Here is a 19,275-nt window from a genome sequence, read left to right as displayed (position 1 = left end):
ATCCTTTTGGACACCCATTAACTCTGGACTGTAGCCATGAATTTCTTAACCAAAAAGGAATCTTAATGAAAGACTACATGAGAAACAAGAAGATTCCAGGAATTACTTCATAATTTAGTCACAGAAGAAGCAACTTTTCCACCTTCTGAGTTTATGAAGACTGGAATAACTGAAGTTATCTCAAAGACACTTGCAATATAGTCTTAAGATTCTTTGATTGGGAAAGAATAAAAATTCTTCAGGAACCAAATAAACGCTTGCTTGTTTTTCAACAGGTCATTTAGAGAATTATAAATAAAAGTTTTCACAACCATGTGATAAGCAGTTATTCAGCAAAGCCCCTAACGTTTACTCAGCTCAAGTCAACCAAAAATGCTAGTTTATCTTCTTGACTAATTATTAACAACAGTGCTCTAGGAATGTGTGTCTCAAAATTTACATTTGAATTTGCTGAACTAAATAGGACATAGCTGGAGCTGAGGAGAAAAAGACATTGACTTATCTAGATTTCTCAATATGTAGCCACATAGGCAGGGGTGTAGGGGTGGGGGGATGGTAGCACACCTACCAACCAACATTCCTAATGAACTAAGTATGAACTTCAACAGTATTCGGTGGAACCCCTTCAAGCCCCAACAGGTTGACCTGCAAGTGAAGCTGGGCTTTGATAGTTTGACGAAAGAACTCACATTTCATGTCCTCTAAACTTATGGCAGCTATTGCTTATGAGTCTATTTCTTCTCCTATTCTGCCCCAATTCTTTCATCTTTGAATCATAGGGACACCTTCGCCCCGTAACAAGGCACTTACTCCCGAGAGCAATCAAGGACCATATTAAGTAGGGAAAGGGTCCAGACCCAGTTCTAGCTGTGTGATTTGGGGTAAATCATTTTTTGCTCTTGGGGTTCAGCTTCCTTGTTTGCAAAATAAGTGGGCTAATTCCGATCAGGTTCCTTATGGTTCCATATTCTCTATTTCTAACTGTTGCCATTGCTACCTGGAAACTTTGTTAGTGTCATTTTACTATGACCTAGGAAAGAGTTTTTAAGTCTTCCAATTTTCCATCTTTGTTCGTGATTTTCCTTATGTTTGGAATTCCTTCTTTATCTCCATAGGTCCATTTTCTACCCATCCTTCAAAGTCCAGTTCAACTCTTCCTTATTTTCTCGTGCTGAACTTAATCTCTCCATCTGTGGAATATTCACAGCACTCTTAAAACATTTATCACTTTCAATTCTAGTTTAAGGTTATCAGTGTATAAGGCTGCTCCTCCTGAAGCAAATCATAAGTTCACTGTGAACAGGGACTAGCCCAGCTCCTCCAACAGCAGAAAGAAGTATTGTCTTGTGAATGAGTACAATAAAAAGCTATTTTATTAGAGCTTCCATACGTCCACTCTTATTACCCTACTAGTTGGGGCAATGTTGCTATCACTAATCCTTCCCCTATCTTAACATGGAATATGTGTGTGTGCAGATTGTGTCAAGAATTCTACGACTTCAAAAAAGTCCCGCAACCCTTTTTTATTGGGAAGATTAGATTACTTAGAATTTTTGAAACCTCTTGAACTAATAAGCCTTTTGCAAATAGCAAAAAGTAGCTTCTTTGCTGTTTGTGGGGTCTGCCTTCTTAAAAGGAGTTGGCTTTACCTTAACGTTTCCTTGAAGACAATGCTCTAAATCCCTGCCAGAAGGATCGTCTGTGAATAATGCAAAGCCAGACTGTGTTGGCTTTCTCATGCCTGTATCCTGGTTCAAAGTATTCAAAAACTCTTCCACTGTGGTGGACGCATCAAATCCAACTACCTAAGCAGAAATAACAACACTGTTCTCTTAATAAAAGCAACTATGTACATTTCAAACTTAACTTTCAAAAAGGATTTAAGGGAGAAACAGGCTATATTTGATGCATGATTTATGATAACGTATATTTATCTAGATGCTTAAACTCCCCCCCACACCACAGCTCCGCTGGAGAAAATTAATGTCATCTTAATTGCTAGCTTGCTGTAAGAATTCAGAAATCTTGGCTTCAGCCAACAGACATGAATTCAAAATACAAAGATCATTTGACAGCTATAAACATCTTGCAGAGATATCATGCCTACCCGTTAAAAGGAAACCAAGAACTACAGTACAATATGAAATATTTAAGCAAATGAAAAAAATTGCATAAGAAATGCGCTTAAACAGTCACAGGGATGTAAGTAGAGCATAGGGAATATAGTCAATATCCTTGTAATAACTTTGTATGCTGACAGATGGTAACTAGACTTATCTTTGTGATCATTTAGTAATGTATATAAATGTCGAATCACCATATTGTACACCTGAAAGTAATTAACATTGTGTGTAAAGTGCACTTCAATTAAAAATGAATAAATACAGAAAAATAAATAATGTCTGTTCCTTTAATATGCAGTTATTTATCTGAATTCTGTGATAAAAAAAAACTCTGGCTACTAAGACTAATTGCCAGCTTTGGAACATGTTTGCTTCAGGTAATAAGCGAACATCTATATCTGAGAGCTGGAAGGGCTTGGAGGAGTTTTCCCACATAATTCCTGAGATCTGGAGACTTCAAAAAGACTAAACTTGTACACACCCACTGTCAGTAATTATTTTCTCATCTAGCAGGTACACTGGTTGGGAAAGGCATCAACCAAAGTATTTTTGATTTTTTCCATGAGAGTTGTAAGGGCAGTAAAATTCCTCCCTTATTTGGCTCAATGTGGATTGCAGTTTGAATCCTTCTTCGCACAATGGTTTCAAAACTCAGCTGTTCTGATAGAAGACGTAACATATTTGCACATTTACGGTCACTGCCAGCTGCTGACAAAGGTAGGTAGGCAGTCTCACTCCTCTGTTCCACAGAGGACACACGCACGATTCAAGGTTAAGCAAGCATGCTTTCATCAGCCAGAAAGTGTAACCCACCTGATAGATCCCATTCATGAAGTGCACGGGGATACTGAAGGGCAAAGAATGATGATAAGGGTTTCGAAGAAGGGTTGAAAGGATTTCCATCCTTGAGGGTCTTGCTTCTCTGTCTCCATTTTGTTGTGTTCTTTCTACGCACCGTTGGCAGTAAATGGCATATTTTCCAAATTCTGTCCTATAATATACAACTTAAGATAAAGCCTAGGAATAAATTTAAGACACCCTAATACATTAGGTACGTGTACATTACAATGTATTATGCTAATTTTGACAATAATTTTTCTTTTTGATAAAAGTTGTTAAAGTTGAGTTGTTGAAGTGTTACAACTTTTCGCAAATTCTAGTTTCTTCACTTTTGCAACGGACTGAATTGAACTTCCCCACAAAGCATTTTCCCTCTTTATTGTATTATTATCATCATAAAATGAATTTAAAGTTACCAGTCATTATACAGTAAAAATACAGTAATTACATTAACAAACACAAAGGAAATAATTGTATAAAAATAGTATAGGATAACTCAGGAAAAACATGATGTAGCAGAGTTCTCCTTTGAGGTTAGTGCTTGACTGCTAAACAAGGTAGGAAAAATATCTCCAAAAAAGCAAATAGATGTATTTTCTTTCTTTACCCTATAAAACATGCACTTTAAACATGCTTAAAAAATTTTAAGCATTAAACAAAACCTCTGGAGTAAATAAATACAAAAGCTGGATAGAGATCTTATTTGCCCTCATTTGTTACATACAATTTTTATGAAAGCAGATTGATAATACCTCCAAATATATTTGTGTTGTGAAATTCCTTCTAGGCAGACTTTAAAATGTCACCCTTTAGGGGCGCTTGGCTGGCTCAGTTGGTAGAGTGTGTGCCTCTCGATCTCAGAGGTGTGACTTTGAGCCCCAGGTTTGGCATAGAGATTACGTAAAAATAAAATCTTTAAAATGTCACCCTTTGTCTAGGGGCTCTTCAGTGACTTCAACTAAAATCACATGATGTTGGGGCGCCTGCCTAGCTCAACTGGGAGAGAATGGGACTCTGCATCTTGGGGTCTTGAGTTCAAGCCCCATGTTGGGTGTAGAGATTACTTAAAAACAAACTCAATAAATGAAAATAAACAAACAAACAAACAAACAAATAAATAAAGTCACACAACTTTGATCACAGTCTCCAAAATATAATCTGAATTGGGGAATACTTTCCCACTATTTCCAAGTTGTTTTGTCTCATTGTGTTGGTCTGTTTTAGATCCAGAGTCTATTTAAGCAACTTAAGGTGAACTTGTTGCACAAAATGATCCTGATAAGCCTTGGCTGGGTGCCCTGGGTCTCACTGTAAGAAAGCTATTCTGACAGTTGGATTTTAGATGTCTTTTCTAAGGGAGTAAAAATTCTGAAGTAATTCAAATACACACAAGCATAAGAGGAGGGAAAACTATCAGGGAAGTTTTCCTACATAAAAGAATTCAAGTAGAGATGGGGTGCCTGGGTGGCTCAGTGGCTTCAGTGTCCGATTTCAGCTCAGGTCATGATCTCACAGTTCATGAGTTTGAGCCCCACATCAGGCTCTGTGCTGACAGTTAAGAGCCTAGAGCCTGCTTCAGATTCTGTCTCCCCGGCTCTCTACCCCTCCCCAACTTGCATTCTGTCTCTCTCTCAAAAGTAAATAAGCATTTAAAAAAAAAAAAAAAAAAAAGAATTCAATGTAGAGAAAAGTAGCCACAGGGAAAATGACGGAAACAAAACACTTGCTTTTAATGAGCACCCACGAATGCTAAGTCATTCATCCCTGAAAAGTACATAGACTTTTCACTTAAAAATATTCTTTGTCATACTCCTGAAATCATTTTTGCACTATATGCTGATGTGGATGTAAATTAAAAAAATAAAATTAAAAAAAAAATTCTTTGTCAGTTTTTCAAGCTCTTATTGCAATCTCCTGTAAGAGATTTAACATAACAAAGGAAATATTTTCCAAGCCTCATATAAACGGTAACCAAGGGCTTCCTGTACCCACTTTTGTTTCACACATTTCTTCCACAAATATACCTGACAGGTTACTAAATACTTATGACTTATTGTAGACTTTCAGAGACAACACAAACGGTTCAGCTGGCTAGTTTTCTGCACACCTGGAATCTGCATTCCTCTTTAGGTGGAGCCTGAGGAGCCACAGGAAAGGATGATGGGGAAGGAAGAGCCCAACACAGAGAGCCAAGAGCTGCCAGCCCTGGGCAAAGAGAAGCACCATAGGTTAGACACCATCTGGCAGTCAGAGATCCACGTGAGAATCAGTATAACCGACAGATTATGAGGAAAGGGATGATGATAGTCTTTCTTGGCCCCCAAATGTTTTTGCTTCTTCCACATCAACATTATCTGCTTAGAGCATTTATAATATATAAAAACATAAAACCTCCTGCACATTCCATAATCCGTCTAAGTCGTATATGCTATTGTCCACAACTAAGGTACCAAAGGCCACGTAGATAGGGTAGCCTTTTTTGACATCATACTCAAAGATTAGGGACATCGTTCCTTTTTTGTTCATTTATGTATTTACTCATTCGTTGAAATACAGTACTGGCTATGAGGAAAGACAGACTGAAAAACAGTAAAAAATCATATACCCCAAACCACAACCAATCTACTCACACATACATGCATATATATTTATATATATATATGTGTGTGTGTGTGTGTGTATGTGTGTGTATATATATATATGTATATATATATATGTATATACATATATATATGCGGCAAGTATAAAATATTAGCAGAGATTATCTTTTTATAATAGGATTGTATTTAGTTTTTTCTTTTGTTCTGTCCTGTACTCTCTTTTCTCCTTTATTATTTTTGATTAAGTATATTTTCAATCATTTTATGAATGTTATATGAAAAAGAAGGGGAAAAAGGTACTGTCCTCTTGAGTTACCTACAGTCTAGGAGAAGAGTTATATATTTTACAATAATTTACAATGTAACATGGTTAATACCATGTCATAATTTTTTAAAGTATAACCAGTGGAGGGAATGACTATCTACTGTGGGAGTCAGGGAAGAATTCACAGAAGAGATGTTGCCTGGGCTGACTGTAAAGTCTACAGGGTGGGAAGAGAGAAGGGGGATGCAGGTAACAGTAAAAATGGCAGGTTCAAGGTGAAGGATACATAAAGGCACAGTGTGTCTGAAGAATGGGGTGCGTTTATCCTTTCGGTGTATGCTGGTTGCAGGATGACAAAGTGAAGTGGAGAAACAGGAGCTAGATTATGAAGGGCCCTCAATGCAAATGAAGCTTAAACTTCCAACCTCCCTCGTGCGTGGGCCCTCCAACGCCTGGGAAAGGCCCTATGGAGTGTGTTTACATGATCCTATGTTCTTTTAAAATGTGTGAAAGTAACATTAAAAAAAAATAACACATTAGTAATAGTATAAGCTTAAACTGGATAAGCTTCAAGTCCCATTAAATCTAGATCCCCTGAGAGTACTATTTGTGAGGGTAAGAAATTTCTGTTTCATCCTGCAGTTAATAGGGGGTTAATGAGCAAAGATTAAAACAGGCATTCATGGGAGAGCAAACTTCAGTGACCAAAAGCCACCTGAAAATATACTCAGCTGCACTAATAGTTAAAGAAACGTATCCTAAATCAATAATGAAATACCACTCTTTACCTGGGAAGAATTTAAAGGAGTATTACACTGAACATTGTTCAAGATATATGGAAATTCTAGAAATGGATTCAAAGAAATTTGGTGGACTTGTACACAGGGTTTAGGTTCAAAGTTGTCTACTGTAGGGGAATTTGTTATAAGAAAAATGACCGGAAAAACGTAAATGTGTAGCAATTGATATCAATACACCATTAATGTTTTTGAAGAATATTGCAGGATATAGGGGAAATGATTACAGTCTACAGTTTTACAAAAGTAGTATGCACACTGCAACTTTAGTAATGTGAAAAACTGAGTGTGCATAAATATACTCACATACAGCTTTATTTATATAGGAACATATAAATACATAAGTAACCTGAAAGAATACATATCAAAATATTAATAGCTACTTTTCCTTTTCATACTTTTTGTATTTTTGAAGTGTCTATATTGAATATGTATCATTCTTACAGTGAGGAAAACAACATCGTCTTAAATTGCATGTATATGTATCAATATATACCTGCAGCGGTCCTGGTTGATTCTGTGGCTGTCTCCGTCTTGTCTGTTTAATGAGCTGACAGCAAATTTCATTCTGTAGCTCAGGATGTGTCAGACAGATTTGCAAAGCACTCTGGGCTAGAGATATATGGTAATCAATCGCAGGGGAGTCAACTGCTGCATTTATAAAGAGTTGGCATGTCTGAATTAAACAAAAAAAAAAAAAAGACATATTCAAGGTGAGAAATGATTAGATTTATTCTGCATGAATTATATCAATTCTCTTCATAGCAACAGTTTTTCTTTAAAAGAATGGAATAAGATATATTATGATAACACTAACCAAAGAAATCTGGAGTGGCTATATTAATATCAATGTAAAAAAAAAAAAAAGCAAAAAACAAACAAAAAACAAAAACAAATCGGACAAAGTAGAATCAGAGCAAGGAATTCTGCCAGAGATAAAGAGGGTCATTTTATAATGATAATGGGGTCAGTTCTGCTAGAGGACATAACAGTCCTGAACATTTACATACTTAATAACACAGCTTCCACATTTATGGAGGAAAACCTGATAGGATTGCAAAGGGAAACGGGCGAATCCACAATTAGAGCTGGAGATTTCAATATCCGTTTCTTAATAATTGAGAGAACAAGTGGACAGAAAATCATTAAAGATTTAGAAAACTTGAACAACACTATTAACCAACTTGGCCTAATTGACATGTATAGAAAATTCCACCCAAGAGCAGAATATGCATTCATTTAAAAAGTGTACAGAACATGCTGCTGTCCAGTTTTCCCAGCACCACGTGCTGAAGAGACTGTCTTTATTCCATTGGATATTCTTCCTTGCTTTGTCAAAGATTAGTTGGCCATACATTTGTGGGTCCACTTCTGGGTTCTCTGTTCTGTTCCATTAGTCTGAGTGTCTGTTCTTGTGCCAGTAACCATACTGTCTTGATGATTACAGCTTTCTAATACAGCTTGAAGTCCGAGACTGTGATGCTTCCTGCTTTGGTTTTCTTTTTCCAGATTGCTTTGGCTATTCGGGGTCTTTTCTGGTTCCCTACACATTTTAGGATTATTTGTTCTAGTTCTGTGAAGCATGTTGGTGTTATTTTGATAGGGATTGCATTGAATATGTAGATTGCTTTAGGTAGTATTGACATTTTAACAATATTTCTTCTTCCTATACAGGAGCATGGAATCTTTTTCCATTTTTTTTGTGCCTTCAATTTCTTTCATAAGCTTTCTATAGTTTTCAGTGTATAGATTTTTCACCTCTTTGGTTAGATTTATTCCTAGGTATTTTATGGTTTTTGGTGCAACTGTAAATGGGATCGATTCCTTGATTTCTCTTTCTGTTGCTTCATTGTTGGTGTATAGGAATGCAACCGATCTGTGCATTAATTTTATATCCTGCAACTTTGCTGAATTCATGAATCAGTTCTAGCAGTTTTTTGGTGGAATCTTTAGGGTTTTCCATATAGAGTATCATGTCATCTGCAAAGAGTGAAAGTTTGACCTCCTCCTGGCTGATTTGGATGCCTTTTATTTCTTTCTGTTGTCTGATTGCAGAGGCGAAGACTTCCAATACTTTGTTGAATAACAGCAACACACAGAAGACTGAACCTGGACCACTTTCTTACACCATACACAAAAATAAACTCAAAATGGATGAAAGACCTAAATGTAAGACAGGAAGCCATCAAAATCCTCGAAGAGAAAGCAGGCAAAAGCCTATTTTATCTTGGCCGCAGACACTTCTTACTCAACACATCTTTACAGGCAAGGGAAACAAAAGCAAAAATGAACTACTAGGACCTCATCAAAATAAAAAGCTCCTGCACAATGAAGGAAACAATCAGCAAAACTAAAAGGCAACCGACAGAATGGGAGAAGATATTTGCAAACAACATATCAGATAAAGGGTTAGTATCCAAAATATATAAAGAACTTCTCAAACTCCACACCCAAAAAGCAAATAATCCAGTGAAGAAATGGGCAAAGGACACGAATAGACACTTTTCAAAAGAAGACATCCAGATGGCCAACGACACATGAAAAAATGCTCAACATCACTCATCATCAGGGAGATACAAATCAAAACCACAATGAGATACCACCTCACACCTGTCAGAATGGCTAACATTAACAACTCAGGCAACAACAGATATTGGCAAGGATGCAGAGAAAGAGGATCCCTTTTGCAATGCTGGTGGGAATGCAAACTGGTGCAGCCACTCTGGAAAACAGTATGGAGGTTCCTCATAAAATTAAAAATAGAACTACTGTATGACCCAGCAAGTGCACTACTAGGTATTTATCCAAGAGATACAGATATGCTGTTTCAAAGGGGCACATGCACCCCAATGTTTACAGCAGCATGGGTTTGTGAGTTCAAGCCCCATGTCAGGTTCTGGGCTGGCAGCACAGAGCCTGCTTGAGATTCTCTCTCTCTCAGTCTCTTCTGCCCCTCCCCTGCTCATTCTCTCTCTCTCTCTCTCAAAATAAATAAATAAACTTAAAAAAAAAATACTTCAGTATGGATCTCCAGTTGATAAAGGTTTCTTTCCCATAACCACCATATCATATCATACCCCCCAAATTAATATTTTTTTTTGAGATGGGAGGAATGTAGGCAAGAAGAAGCCAAAAAAGAAAGACAAAAATTGAGACCTTAAGAAACTAGGGCAAAATGAAATACCAAGGTCCTGATATGGAATCAAGACCGGAATCCATGAAGGTGCATGCGATTCTAAGATTGGAGGAAAGGAGGAGAAAATAAATTAAAGAATGTTTGTCAGGAGGGCACCTGCATGGCTCAATCGGTTAAGCATCCAACTTCGGCTCAGGTCATGATCTCACGGTCTGGGAATGTGACCCCTGCATCGGGCTCTGTGCTGACAGCTCAGAGCCTGGAGCCTACTTGGGATTCTGTGTTTCCCTGTCTCTCTGCCCCTCTCCTGCTCACGCTCTGTCTCTCTCTCTCCCTAAAAAATAAACATTAATTTTTTTTTTAAATGTCTGTCAGGGAGAGAGCTTGGAGGAATAATGTCTGATGCCCTGTAATCTTCTCAATAAAATAGAAGTTTGTTGTGAAGAACATTATTGAGTAGGGCATTGGAGGGTTTGTGTGTGACAAAAGATAAGCAAAAGGAGAGGGAGTCAGCCCTGAGGGTGAAGACCATGGATGTATATTGGCTCTAGCCCACACCTGGTTGCCTGATGTTTTTCTAGCCATGTGCTCATGATCAATGTGGAAGTGGACGGGACACCAGCGATGACCTATGTTGGGGTTTGGCTGAAGAATGCATGGAATTATGGGTCCCAAAGAACTATGAGTATTAATGAAAGTCATCCAGACTGGATAAAGAAAGAAGAAAAGCCAAGTGATGGTTACCATGCTCTCTCTTTTTTTTTTTTTTTTTTTTTTTTTTTTTTTTAATTTTTTTTTTTTTTTCAACATTTTTTATTTATTTTTGGGACAGAGAGAGACAGAGCATGAACGGGGGAGGGGCAGAGAGAGAGGGAGACACAGAATCGGAAACAGGCTCCAGGCTCCGAGCCATCAGCCCAGAGCCTGACGCGGGGCTCGAACTCACGGACCGCGAGATCGTGACCTGGCTGAAGTCGGACGCTTAACCGACTGCGCCACCCAGGCGCCCCACCATGCTCTCTTTTGATCTCAAAGAAAATAAATGGCTCAAAACAAAGGTCTTAGAAAAAAAATTGAAGAATAAGAAAATAAGAGAGCTCATAGGCTGAGATTATGGTTCTAGAAAGAGATGCTAGAATTGAAGCTTTTAGAAGTAGTGTACTTGTAAGGAATGGTGGGGTTGGAGAATGGGAAGATGAAGGTGACTACAGGTGAAGCTTGGCATTAAGAAGGTCAGGATCTTAAGAACATGGCATTGGTGAGTGAAGTGATAACGAAGTCATTCGACATCCTAATGAAATCTGAAGAGTTACCAGAAAGTGAGTGAGAGACGAGGGGATAAAGCGTGATACAGTTGAATGGCAAATTTCAAGTGATCAGGGATTTCTTTTTTTAAAACACTTTATTTATTTGTTTGTTTGCTTGTTTATTTATTTATTTTTTGAGAGAGCGAGTGAGCAAGGAAGAAGGGGAGAGAGAGAGAGAGAGAGAGAAAGAATCTTAAGCAGGCTCCACGTTTAGTGAGGAGCTGGACGTGAGGCTCAATCCCATGACCCTGGGATCATGACCTGAGCCAAAATCAAGAGTCAGATACTCAACCGATTGAGCCACCCAGGCATCCCCTCAAATGATCAGGGATTTCTAAAATAAGTTGAGTAATAAGAATTTGAGAATAGCACTGGAGAAGAAGGATGTTGACTCCTCTGTCCCAACACTGAGGTAGGTGTGATGTGAGAAATATCTCCTTTTGAGATGCTAAAGGGGAAACGATTCTTCTGACATTGTTTCACACTGCCCAAACCATTTACAGTTTATTTCAGTAAGTCCCAAATCCTCGTTCAGAAAGCATGTTCAATTCACCTAATTTTATTTCAGAAGATTTTCTTAATGAGATGATGATGATCACTTTTTGAAATTATTTATTTATTTATTTATTAAGTTTATTTATTTTTGAGACAGAGAGAGACAGAGCATGAATGGGGGAGGGGCAGAGAGAGAGGGAGACACAGAATTGGAAGCAGGCTCCAGGCTCTGAGCCGTCAGCCCAGAGCCCGATGCGGGGCTCAAACTCACGGACCGTGAGATCGTGACCCGAGCTGAAGTCGGACGCCCAACCGACTGAGCCACGCAGGCGCCCCAAATTTTTTAGAGTGAAACCTTACAACAAAAATTATTTATTTTTATTTTTTCCAATTAAAATTTTAGCAACATAGAAGTCCATATAAAGTTTTACCTTAAATAATTTAATAGCTTCTGTCTGTAGAGCTTCAGAGGGTAGTGTTGTCAGTGGGGAAATGATTCCTTCTTTGCTGTGACACAAAGTAGGGTGTCTCCATATCTGAGAGGCTACATACATGATAAAATGTAAACAGAAAACACAAGAATCACTTATTTTGGTCTCCCATTAATTAGCCCTTTAGAAATTAGCTTATTCAGGCCTGGCTCACAGCTTTAAGTCTTACAGTTCGTGAAAAACCTTTGGTAACATTATTTTATTTTAGTTTCCAGGTCATTGGGATTTTCATGTTTCTGTGAATAAAGTAAATCTAGAAGAATTTGGTCTTAACATTCTATGTGAAACAAGTCTACCAGGGCACTATGACATAGCTGAAATTTGCTGAAGATCAGTGACCTAGAGGGAAATGATTCTGAGAAGGAGCTGGAGAGAGACAGAGAGGAGAAGCCAGAGTAGAAGGAGACAGAAAGATAAAGAGAAACTTAAAGACATTCCTAAAACCAACATTTATTAAATTCCTATACTAGATACTGCAAGTAAAATATGATCTCTGTATTACATAAAGCACAGCATCGAATCTAGACTCTCAATGAAGACACCTGAGCCATAAAAAATTAATCTCAATGCAAAGCAACAAATGCTATAAAAGAGTTAAATGCAAAGTGCATTGGGACATAATTTTAACATTTATTCAGTACCTTTTATGAGCCAGATGCTGATGTGGAGTGGGCTTGCTGACAAGGGGAATTCCTAAGGTAGGTAGGATTTTATCAGGTTAGTGAGAAATGTGAAGGAAGGGGAGAGTTTCAGGCAGAAGGAATAATGTGAGCAAAGGTAGAAAGGTTATAGGACATGGCATATTGGGAAAGATGGTGTCCCTGGAGCCTAAGAACCACAGTGAGAATCTTGGCCCAGGACAAACAAAGCCAATGAAAAGATGGATAGATTGCAGGGAAACAGGAACTCACAAAGTGAAAACTCCATTAGGCTAAGGAGTCCATTTCATAAATTATAGAGCCTTATATGTTGTGAACTTACAAGGTTCTCCTTCGATATTGAGCAGTTTGCAAACCAGCTGTTCAAATTCAGATCCAACATTTACATTGTTACTTCCTGCTGCAACAGTCAAATGATAAAGCCAAGTGTCCTTAAAATCAAAACACATTAATAGAGATGTTAACTAAGATATAATTTTTGATGACCTAAAGAAAAAAAAACAACTTGCATAAACAGTAGAAAACTTTGACACTGAATAATTTTTTAATTTTTAAATAATAGCCAAAAGCCACTTAGTCGAACAGTTCTGAAGCAGGCTCTCTTGAATTATGTACATAGGACCTTTTTCCATTGTTTACAACTTTATTATTTTCTATGGATGTTTCTCACAAAAAGCATGATAAAATTAAGTAAGTTAATATGATGCTAAGAGACTAGAGTAAATACAACCAGTTCATATTCTTTTAAGAAACACAAAAAAGTCTATCAAATTTAAAATCTGACTCTCAATACATATGAATAACACATAAAAAATACTTGGGACATCCAGAAAATTTAAAGAAGAAAATAGTATCCAGAAGGAAATTACCTCAACACAATAAAGGCCACACAAGAAAAACCCACATCTAATATCACACTCAATGGTGAAAAACTGAAAGCTTTTCCTCTAAGATCTGGAACAAAGCAGATCTGCCCACTCTTGCTACTTTTATTCAATATAGCACTGGAAGTCCCAGCCAGAGCAATAGGGCAAGAAAAAGAAATAAAAGGCATCCAAATTGGGAAGGAAGAAGTAAAATCATCTGTTTGTAGATGATAGGATCTGACACATAGAAAACCCTAAAGAGTCCACAAAAACATTGTTAGAACTAATGAATGAATTCAGGAAAGTTGCAGGATACAAAATCAACACACATAAGTCAGTGGCACTTCTATACACTAACAATCACGGAAAAATCTCATTTGCAATGACATCAAAAAGAATAAAATAGTTAGGAATAAACTTAACCAACTAGGTGAAAGACTTGTACACCAAAAACTATAAAACATTGATGAAAGAAATTAAAGCAGACATAAATAAATGGAAAGACATCCAGTATTCATGGACTGGAAGAATTAATATTTTTAACATGTCCATACTACCTAACCTCCAGATTCAGTATAATTCCTATGAAAACCCCAATGGAATTTTTTACAGAAATAGAAAAACCAGTCCTAAGGAGCCACAAAAGACCCTGAATAGCCAAAGTAATTTTGAGTAAGAAGAACAAAGCTGGAGGTATCACACTTCCTGATTCAAAATTTATTACAAAGCTACAGTGATCAAAACAGAATGGAACTGGCATAAAAATACACATATAGGCCAATGGAACAGCACAGAGAGTCTGGAAATAAACCCAAGCATACATGGTCAACTGACCTCGGGCAAGAGTGCCAAGAATACTCAATGGGGGAAAGGACAGTCTCTTCAATAAATGGTGTTGGAAAAACTGGATATCCACCTGCAACAGAGCGAAATCGGTCCCTTATCCTACACGAAACACAAAACTCAACTCAACATGGAATAAAGACTTAAACATAAGACCCAAAACCACAAAAGTCCTAGAAGAAAACATACGGACAAAGTTTCTGGGCACTGGCCTTGGTGATGATTGCTTACATATGGTATCTATGGTACAGGCAACAAAAGCAAAAATAGACAAGTATGATTATACTACACTAAAAAGCTTCTTCACAGTAAAGGACACAATCACCAAAATGAAAAGACAACCTATGAAATGGGAGAAAATTATTTGCAAACCATTTATCTGATAAAAGGTTAATATCTAAAATATATAAGGAAATCCTATAACTCAATAGTAAGAAAAAAACCCAATTAAAAAATGGGCAAAGGAACTGAATAGACATTTCTCCAAAGAAGACCTACAAATGGCCAACAGACAACACGAAAAAATGTTCAACATCACTAATCATTGAGGAAATACAAATCAAATCATAATAAGATATCACCCTGCACTCATCAGAATGGCTTTTATAAAAATAATTTTAAAAAAAGATAACAAATGCTGGTGAGGATATGGAGAAAACATTTATCCACTTCTAGTGGGAATGTAAATTGGTACAGCCACTAGGGAAAATAATAAAAAATAAAACTGAAAATAGAATTACCATATGATCCAGCATTTCTACTTCTGGGTACATATCCAAACAAATTGAAATCAGGAGCACAAAGAGGTATCTGTACTCACATGTTTTTTTGTGGTATTATTCACAATAGCCAAGACATGGAAGCAACCTAAATGTCCATTAAAAGCGGTGCCTGGATGGCTCAGTCGGTTGGGCGTCCGACTTTGGCTCAGGTCATGATCTTGTGGTTTGTAACTTTGAGCCCCGTGTTGGACTCTGTGCTGACAGCTGGGAGCTTGGAGCCTGCTTCGGATTCTGTGTCTCCTTCTCTCTCTGCCCCTCCCCCACTTGTGCTCTGTCTCTCTGTCTCTCAAAAACAAATAAATGTAAAAAAAAAAAAATGTAAACAAAAAAAAGGAGTAATTTATAAAAGCTGTTTATATGTTAAAGATATTGTAGCCATCCATGAAAAGTTTTTTTTGTATTACCCTTTTGGTTATGTTTGTAATTTTATTTAATATAGACAAGTATTTCAATTTTTTGTAGTCAAATCTATTGACCATTTCTATTGTGATTTCTTACGTTGTTTTTTTTCAGAAAGTACTTTCTATTCAGATATCAGATAAAGGCCCTTTAAAAAAATAATTTCAGGGGCGCCTGGGTGGCTCAGTCAGTTAAACCTCTGACTTTGGCTCAGGTCATGATCTTGCAGTTTGTGGGTTCGGGCCCCGCGTCGGGCTCTGTGCTGACAGCTCAGAGCCTGGAGCCTGCTTCGGATTCTGTGTCTCCTTCTCTCTCTGCCCCTCCGCCTCTCATGCTCTCTCTCTCTCTTACTCAAAAATAAACATTAAAAAAAAAATAAAAAAAAATAGTAATAATTTCATTTATCTCTTTAAATTCATTTGGAAACTATCTTGCTATACGTATGAGATGAAAAACTAAACTCACGTTTTTCTAAAGAGCCAATCTCCTCAATATATAATGAGCATACCATATAATGTACTGAATGATCCATTACCTCCCTACTAATCTGTGATGCCTCTTTTATCTTTTAATTTTTATATTTTAATTTTATATTATATTAACTATAATATATTAATATTTTACTATTATATTAACTCTTTTATATATTAATGCTTATATTAACATTAACTATATGAACAGGGGAGGGAGCAGAGGGAGAGAGAGAGAGAGAGAGAGAGAGAGAGAATCTCAAGCAGGCTGCATGCTTAGCAAAGAGCCAGACACGAGGCTCTATCCCACGACCCTGGGATCATGACCTGAGCCGAAACCAAGAGTCAGACGCTCAACCTATTGAGCCATGGAGGTGTCCCTTGTTTTATGTTATATTAACTTTTATACTGTTTACTTACTACATATACATATAATACATACAATAATTCATTTTTAATTGTATCTAAACCAAAATTTTGTTGAAAACGAGTCAAAAATATAAGGGAGAGGTTTTAGAGTCACCCTGAAGTACCCAGTCTGAGACATCCACATTTTGATCTAACTAAAGCAAACGTACTAATTTCAGCCTTGAGATTACTTTGTTTTTACTTTTTTTTTTAATGTTTATTTATTTTTGAGAGAGAGACAGACAGAACATGAGCAGGGGAGGGGCAGATTGAGAGGGAGACACAGAACCTGAAGCAGGCTCCAGGCTCCAAGCTGTCAGCACAGAGCCTGATTGAGATTACTTTTAATGAGAGAATAGAGAAATGACACTTTGAACAAGGCTCATTTCCAGGGACATGAAGAAGCTCTGCAAATAGGGCTGAAAGTCTGACAAGGTCTCTTCTTTGTGTCCATAAAACTGATTTGAAAATCATTACCAGATCTTAATGACATCAGTGTACTTCATTCAAATTCAGCCAGTAAGTCCCTAGGTACCTTTTCATGCTTGGATCCAATTAGGAGGTAAGTCGGACCTTGGTCTTTGGGATGGATCACGATGGTGTAATGTGTGGATAATAGACTTCGCCCACTGGCTTCATAATCTTCATCTGAATCACAGGATCTGTCAACCTCTTCAACTTTAGCTTCCCAGAGTTTGATCTGACCTAAAGGAAACTAAAGTAAATGTTAGTAATTTTGAGGAAGGCACTTTCTAGATCTTTTCCTACTAAAATTTTTCATAGTCCTTTTCATTCTTACCTATATAAAGCATACTTTTTTTTTTTTTTCAATGAATGCCCAAAGACAATTGGGTTATCCACATTGTTACAAAAGTAGTGGTCACAAGTAAAATACTCAATTATAATATAAAAGAACAGTTTGAATAGCAGACAAGAAGCTGGTTCTGCACGGTGGTTTGGATTATTCATTACACTGAAATGACCCATTACCTACTCAAACAATTATGTAACTCAGTCAACATATTCATTTGACTTTCTCCCCACAGAACTGATGTGATGATTAAGGTATTGGATCAAAAGGACAAGCGTAGACCAAGTCTCAATGCTATTCATAGAAAAAGTGACAAGGTTAGGCAGCTGATACGAAGAAGTGTGATTAACTACCATCTTCAACCCAATGTGTTTCAAGGATATTTATTAACATATGGAATCTATCACGAAGCAATGCCATGATTTCTTCCATTTTACTTTAAGAGTAAGAAAAACTTCCTAAAACTGATTTACATTAAATTTTACCTACTTTTATTGACAAAAGCCATCCTATCTGCTGTGTTGAATATTTAGCACATTTGTTTTAAAACTTTTGTTTTAATTAAGTACAATTTATTCCAGGAAAACAAACGGTCTGCTTCAGATTTACAGCTTCTAAAATATTTTATCAGGTTTGCAATTGCAGTCTGAAAATGTTTGTTCTAACCTAGGGATATTTACCAATATCCATTTTCATGCTCAGGCCCAGGGCTCAGTGTGGGGCTCTCTTCCCACCTGCACTCACTTTCCAGGTGATCTCATCCAAGCTCATGGTTTTTGTGGCAGCATAATTAGCTGTCCTCATGCTTATAACTACAGACTCACTATCTCTACTTAGCTGTCTAACAGCATCTCAAACAACCTACTCTGCTCAGTCTCCTCTAAGTTGTTGGCAACATTATCTTTCCAGCTATTTAGGTCCCAAACCTTGACATCAACACTGACCGTCTCACTACTCCTCAAATACATGAGGCATGCTCCTGCCTCAGGGCCTTTACACTTGCTATTCCCTCTGCCTAGCATGTTATTGCCTGAAATATCCACATGGCTACTCTTTTACTTCCTTCAGAGCCTAATTAAAACATTAGCTTCTCAGTGAGGTCTTACCTGTGTATCTTATCTTAACTGAAATATTATCTGCCTAATAGCTGATTAATAGTAAAAAATGATTTAATTCATTTAATTAAACTTGTTCTCTTTCATGAAAGCCATGACTTCTCATTAAATTAATAAGTATTTTCTCAGTAGTCACTCTGTGCAAAGCACTCTGGGCACTGAACGAAGAAAATTTGCTTTTGAAGGAAAAACGCAAAATTAACTTACCTACACTTTCAGAAAAAGACAAGCAGTAAAAGAAAAGCCAAATAAATAAATAAATAAATAATAAATACTATTTTTAATTTACTGAATAAGTACAATTTTATTTATTAAATATATTTATTATACATTTATAGCAGAAGATTTATAATAATAAGTAGCAAGCTTTTAAAAATGGGAAAAAGAAAACTAATTCTACTGTGATAATATATGACAATCCTATCCTAATTGTGTGCTTTAGATATATCCCACCCTATGAAAATCGAGGTTTCATCCATCCGAATATTTAAAGACCATTACTCATTTTAACCAAAGGATTCACCAAGCCTCCATAAACAGTAAACAGACCTAGTGCTTTTAACTATTTTGACTGAATAAAAGAAGACGTTAATCCAGATTAAAAATACATTGTTTCTGAAACATCTCTCGCACAAAAAGAAGTAGGTCTATATGGATTCACATGCATTCTCAATACTTTTCTAGTGATTACAATGGATTTCTACTCATCCATCTACTTCTTCTGACTCGTTTCTTCTGTGACCAACCTTATCCACTTTTATTACATTATTACTAATTATTAGTGAGAATAAGTTCTCTTTTAGCAAAATTTAAATAAATTTCTATGTTTAAAACAAATGCTTATTATAGGAAGTATAGAAAGATATAG

At 36.9% G+C, this 19,275-nt stretch overlaps 1 protein-coding gene across 1 annotated transcript in view; it reads right to left on the bottom strand.

Annotated features, from left to right (window-relative positions):
• Positions 1-19,275, bottom strand: part of PLEKHH2 (pleckstrin homology, MyTH4 and FERM domain containing H2) — a 106,749-nt gene that overhangs the window by 23,680 nt on the left and 63,794 nt on the right. The window contains exons 16-22 of the mRNA XM_042932132.1: positions 17,017-17,196; positions 13,036-13,144; positions 11,995-12,107; positions 7,122-7,301; positions 5,071-5,168; positions 2,937-3,114; positions 1,650-1,805 (exon numbers count right to left, since the gene is read on the bottom strand). Of these exons, the coding sequence (XP_042788066.1) occupies positions 1,650-1,805; positions 2,937-3,114; positions 5,071-5,168; positions 7,122-7,301; positions 11,995-12,107; positions 13,036-13,144; positions 17,017-17,196 (1,014 nt within the window). The remainder of the gene's footprint in view (positions 1-1,649; positions 1,806-2,936; positions 3,115-5,070; positions 5,169-7,121; positions 7,302-11,994; positions 12,108-13,035; positions 13,145-17,016; positions 17,197-19,275) is intronic.

Source organism: Panthera leo, chromosome A3, assembly GCF_018350215.1.
Source record: "Panthera leo isolate Ple1 chromosome A3, P.leo_Ple1_pat1.1, whole genome shotgun sequence".
NCBI classification, from domain to species: Eukaryota; Metazoa; Chordata; class Mammalia; order Carnivora; family Felidae; genus Panthera; species Panthera leo.
The sequence above is the reverse complement of the archived record's forward strand: the minus strand, read 5'-3'. Positions and strand labels throughout refer to the sequence as shown.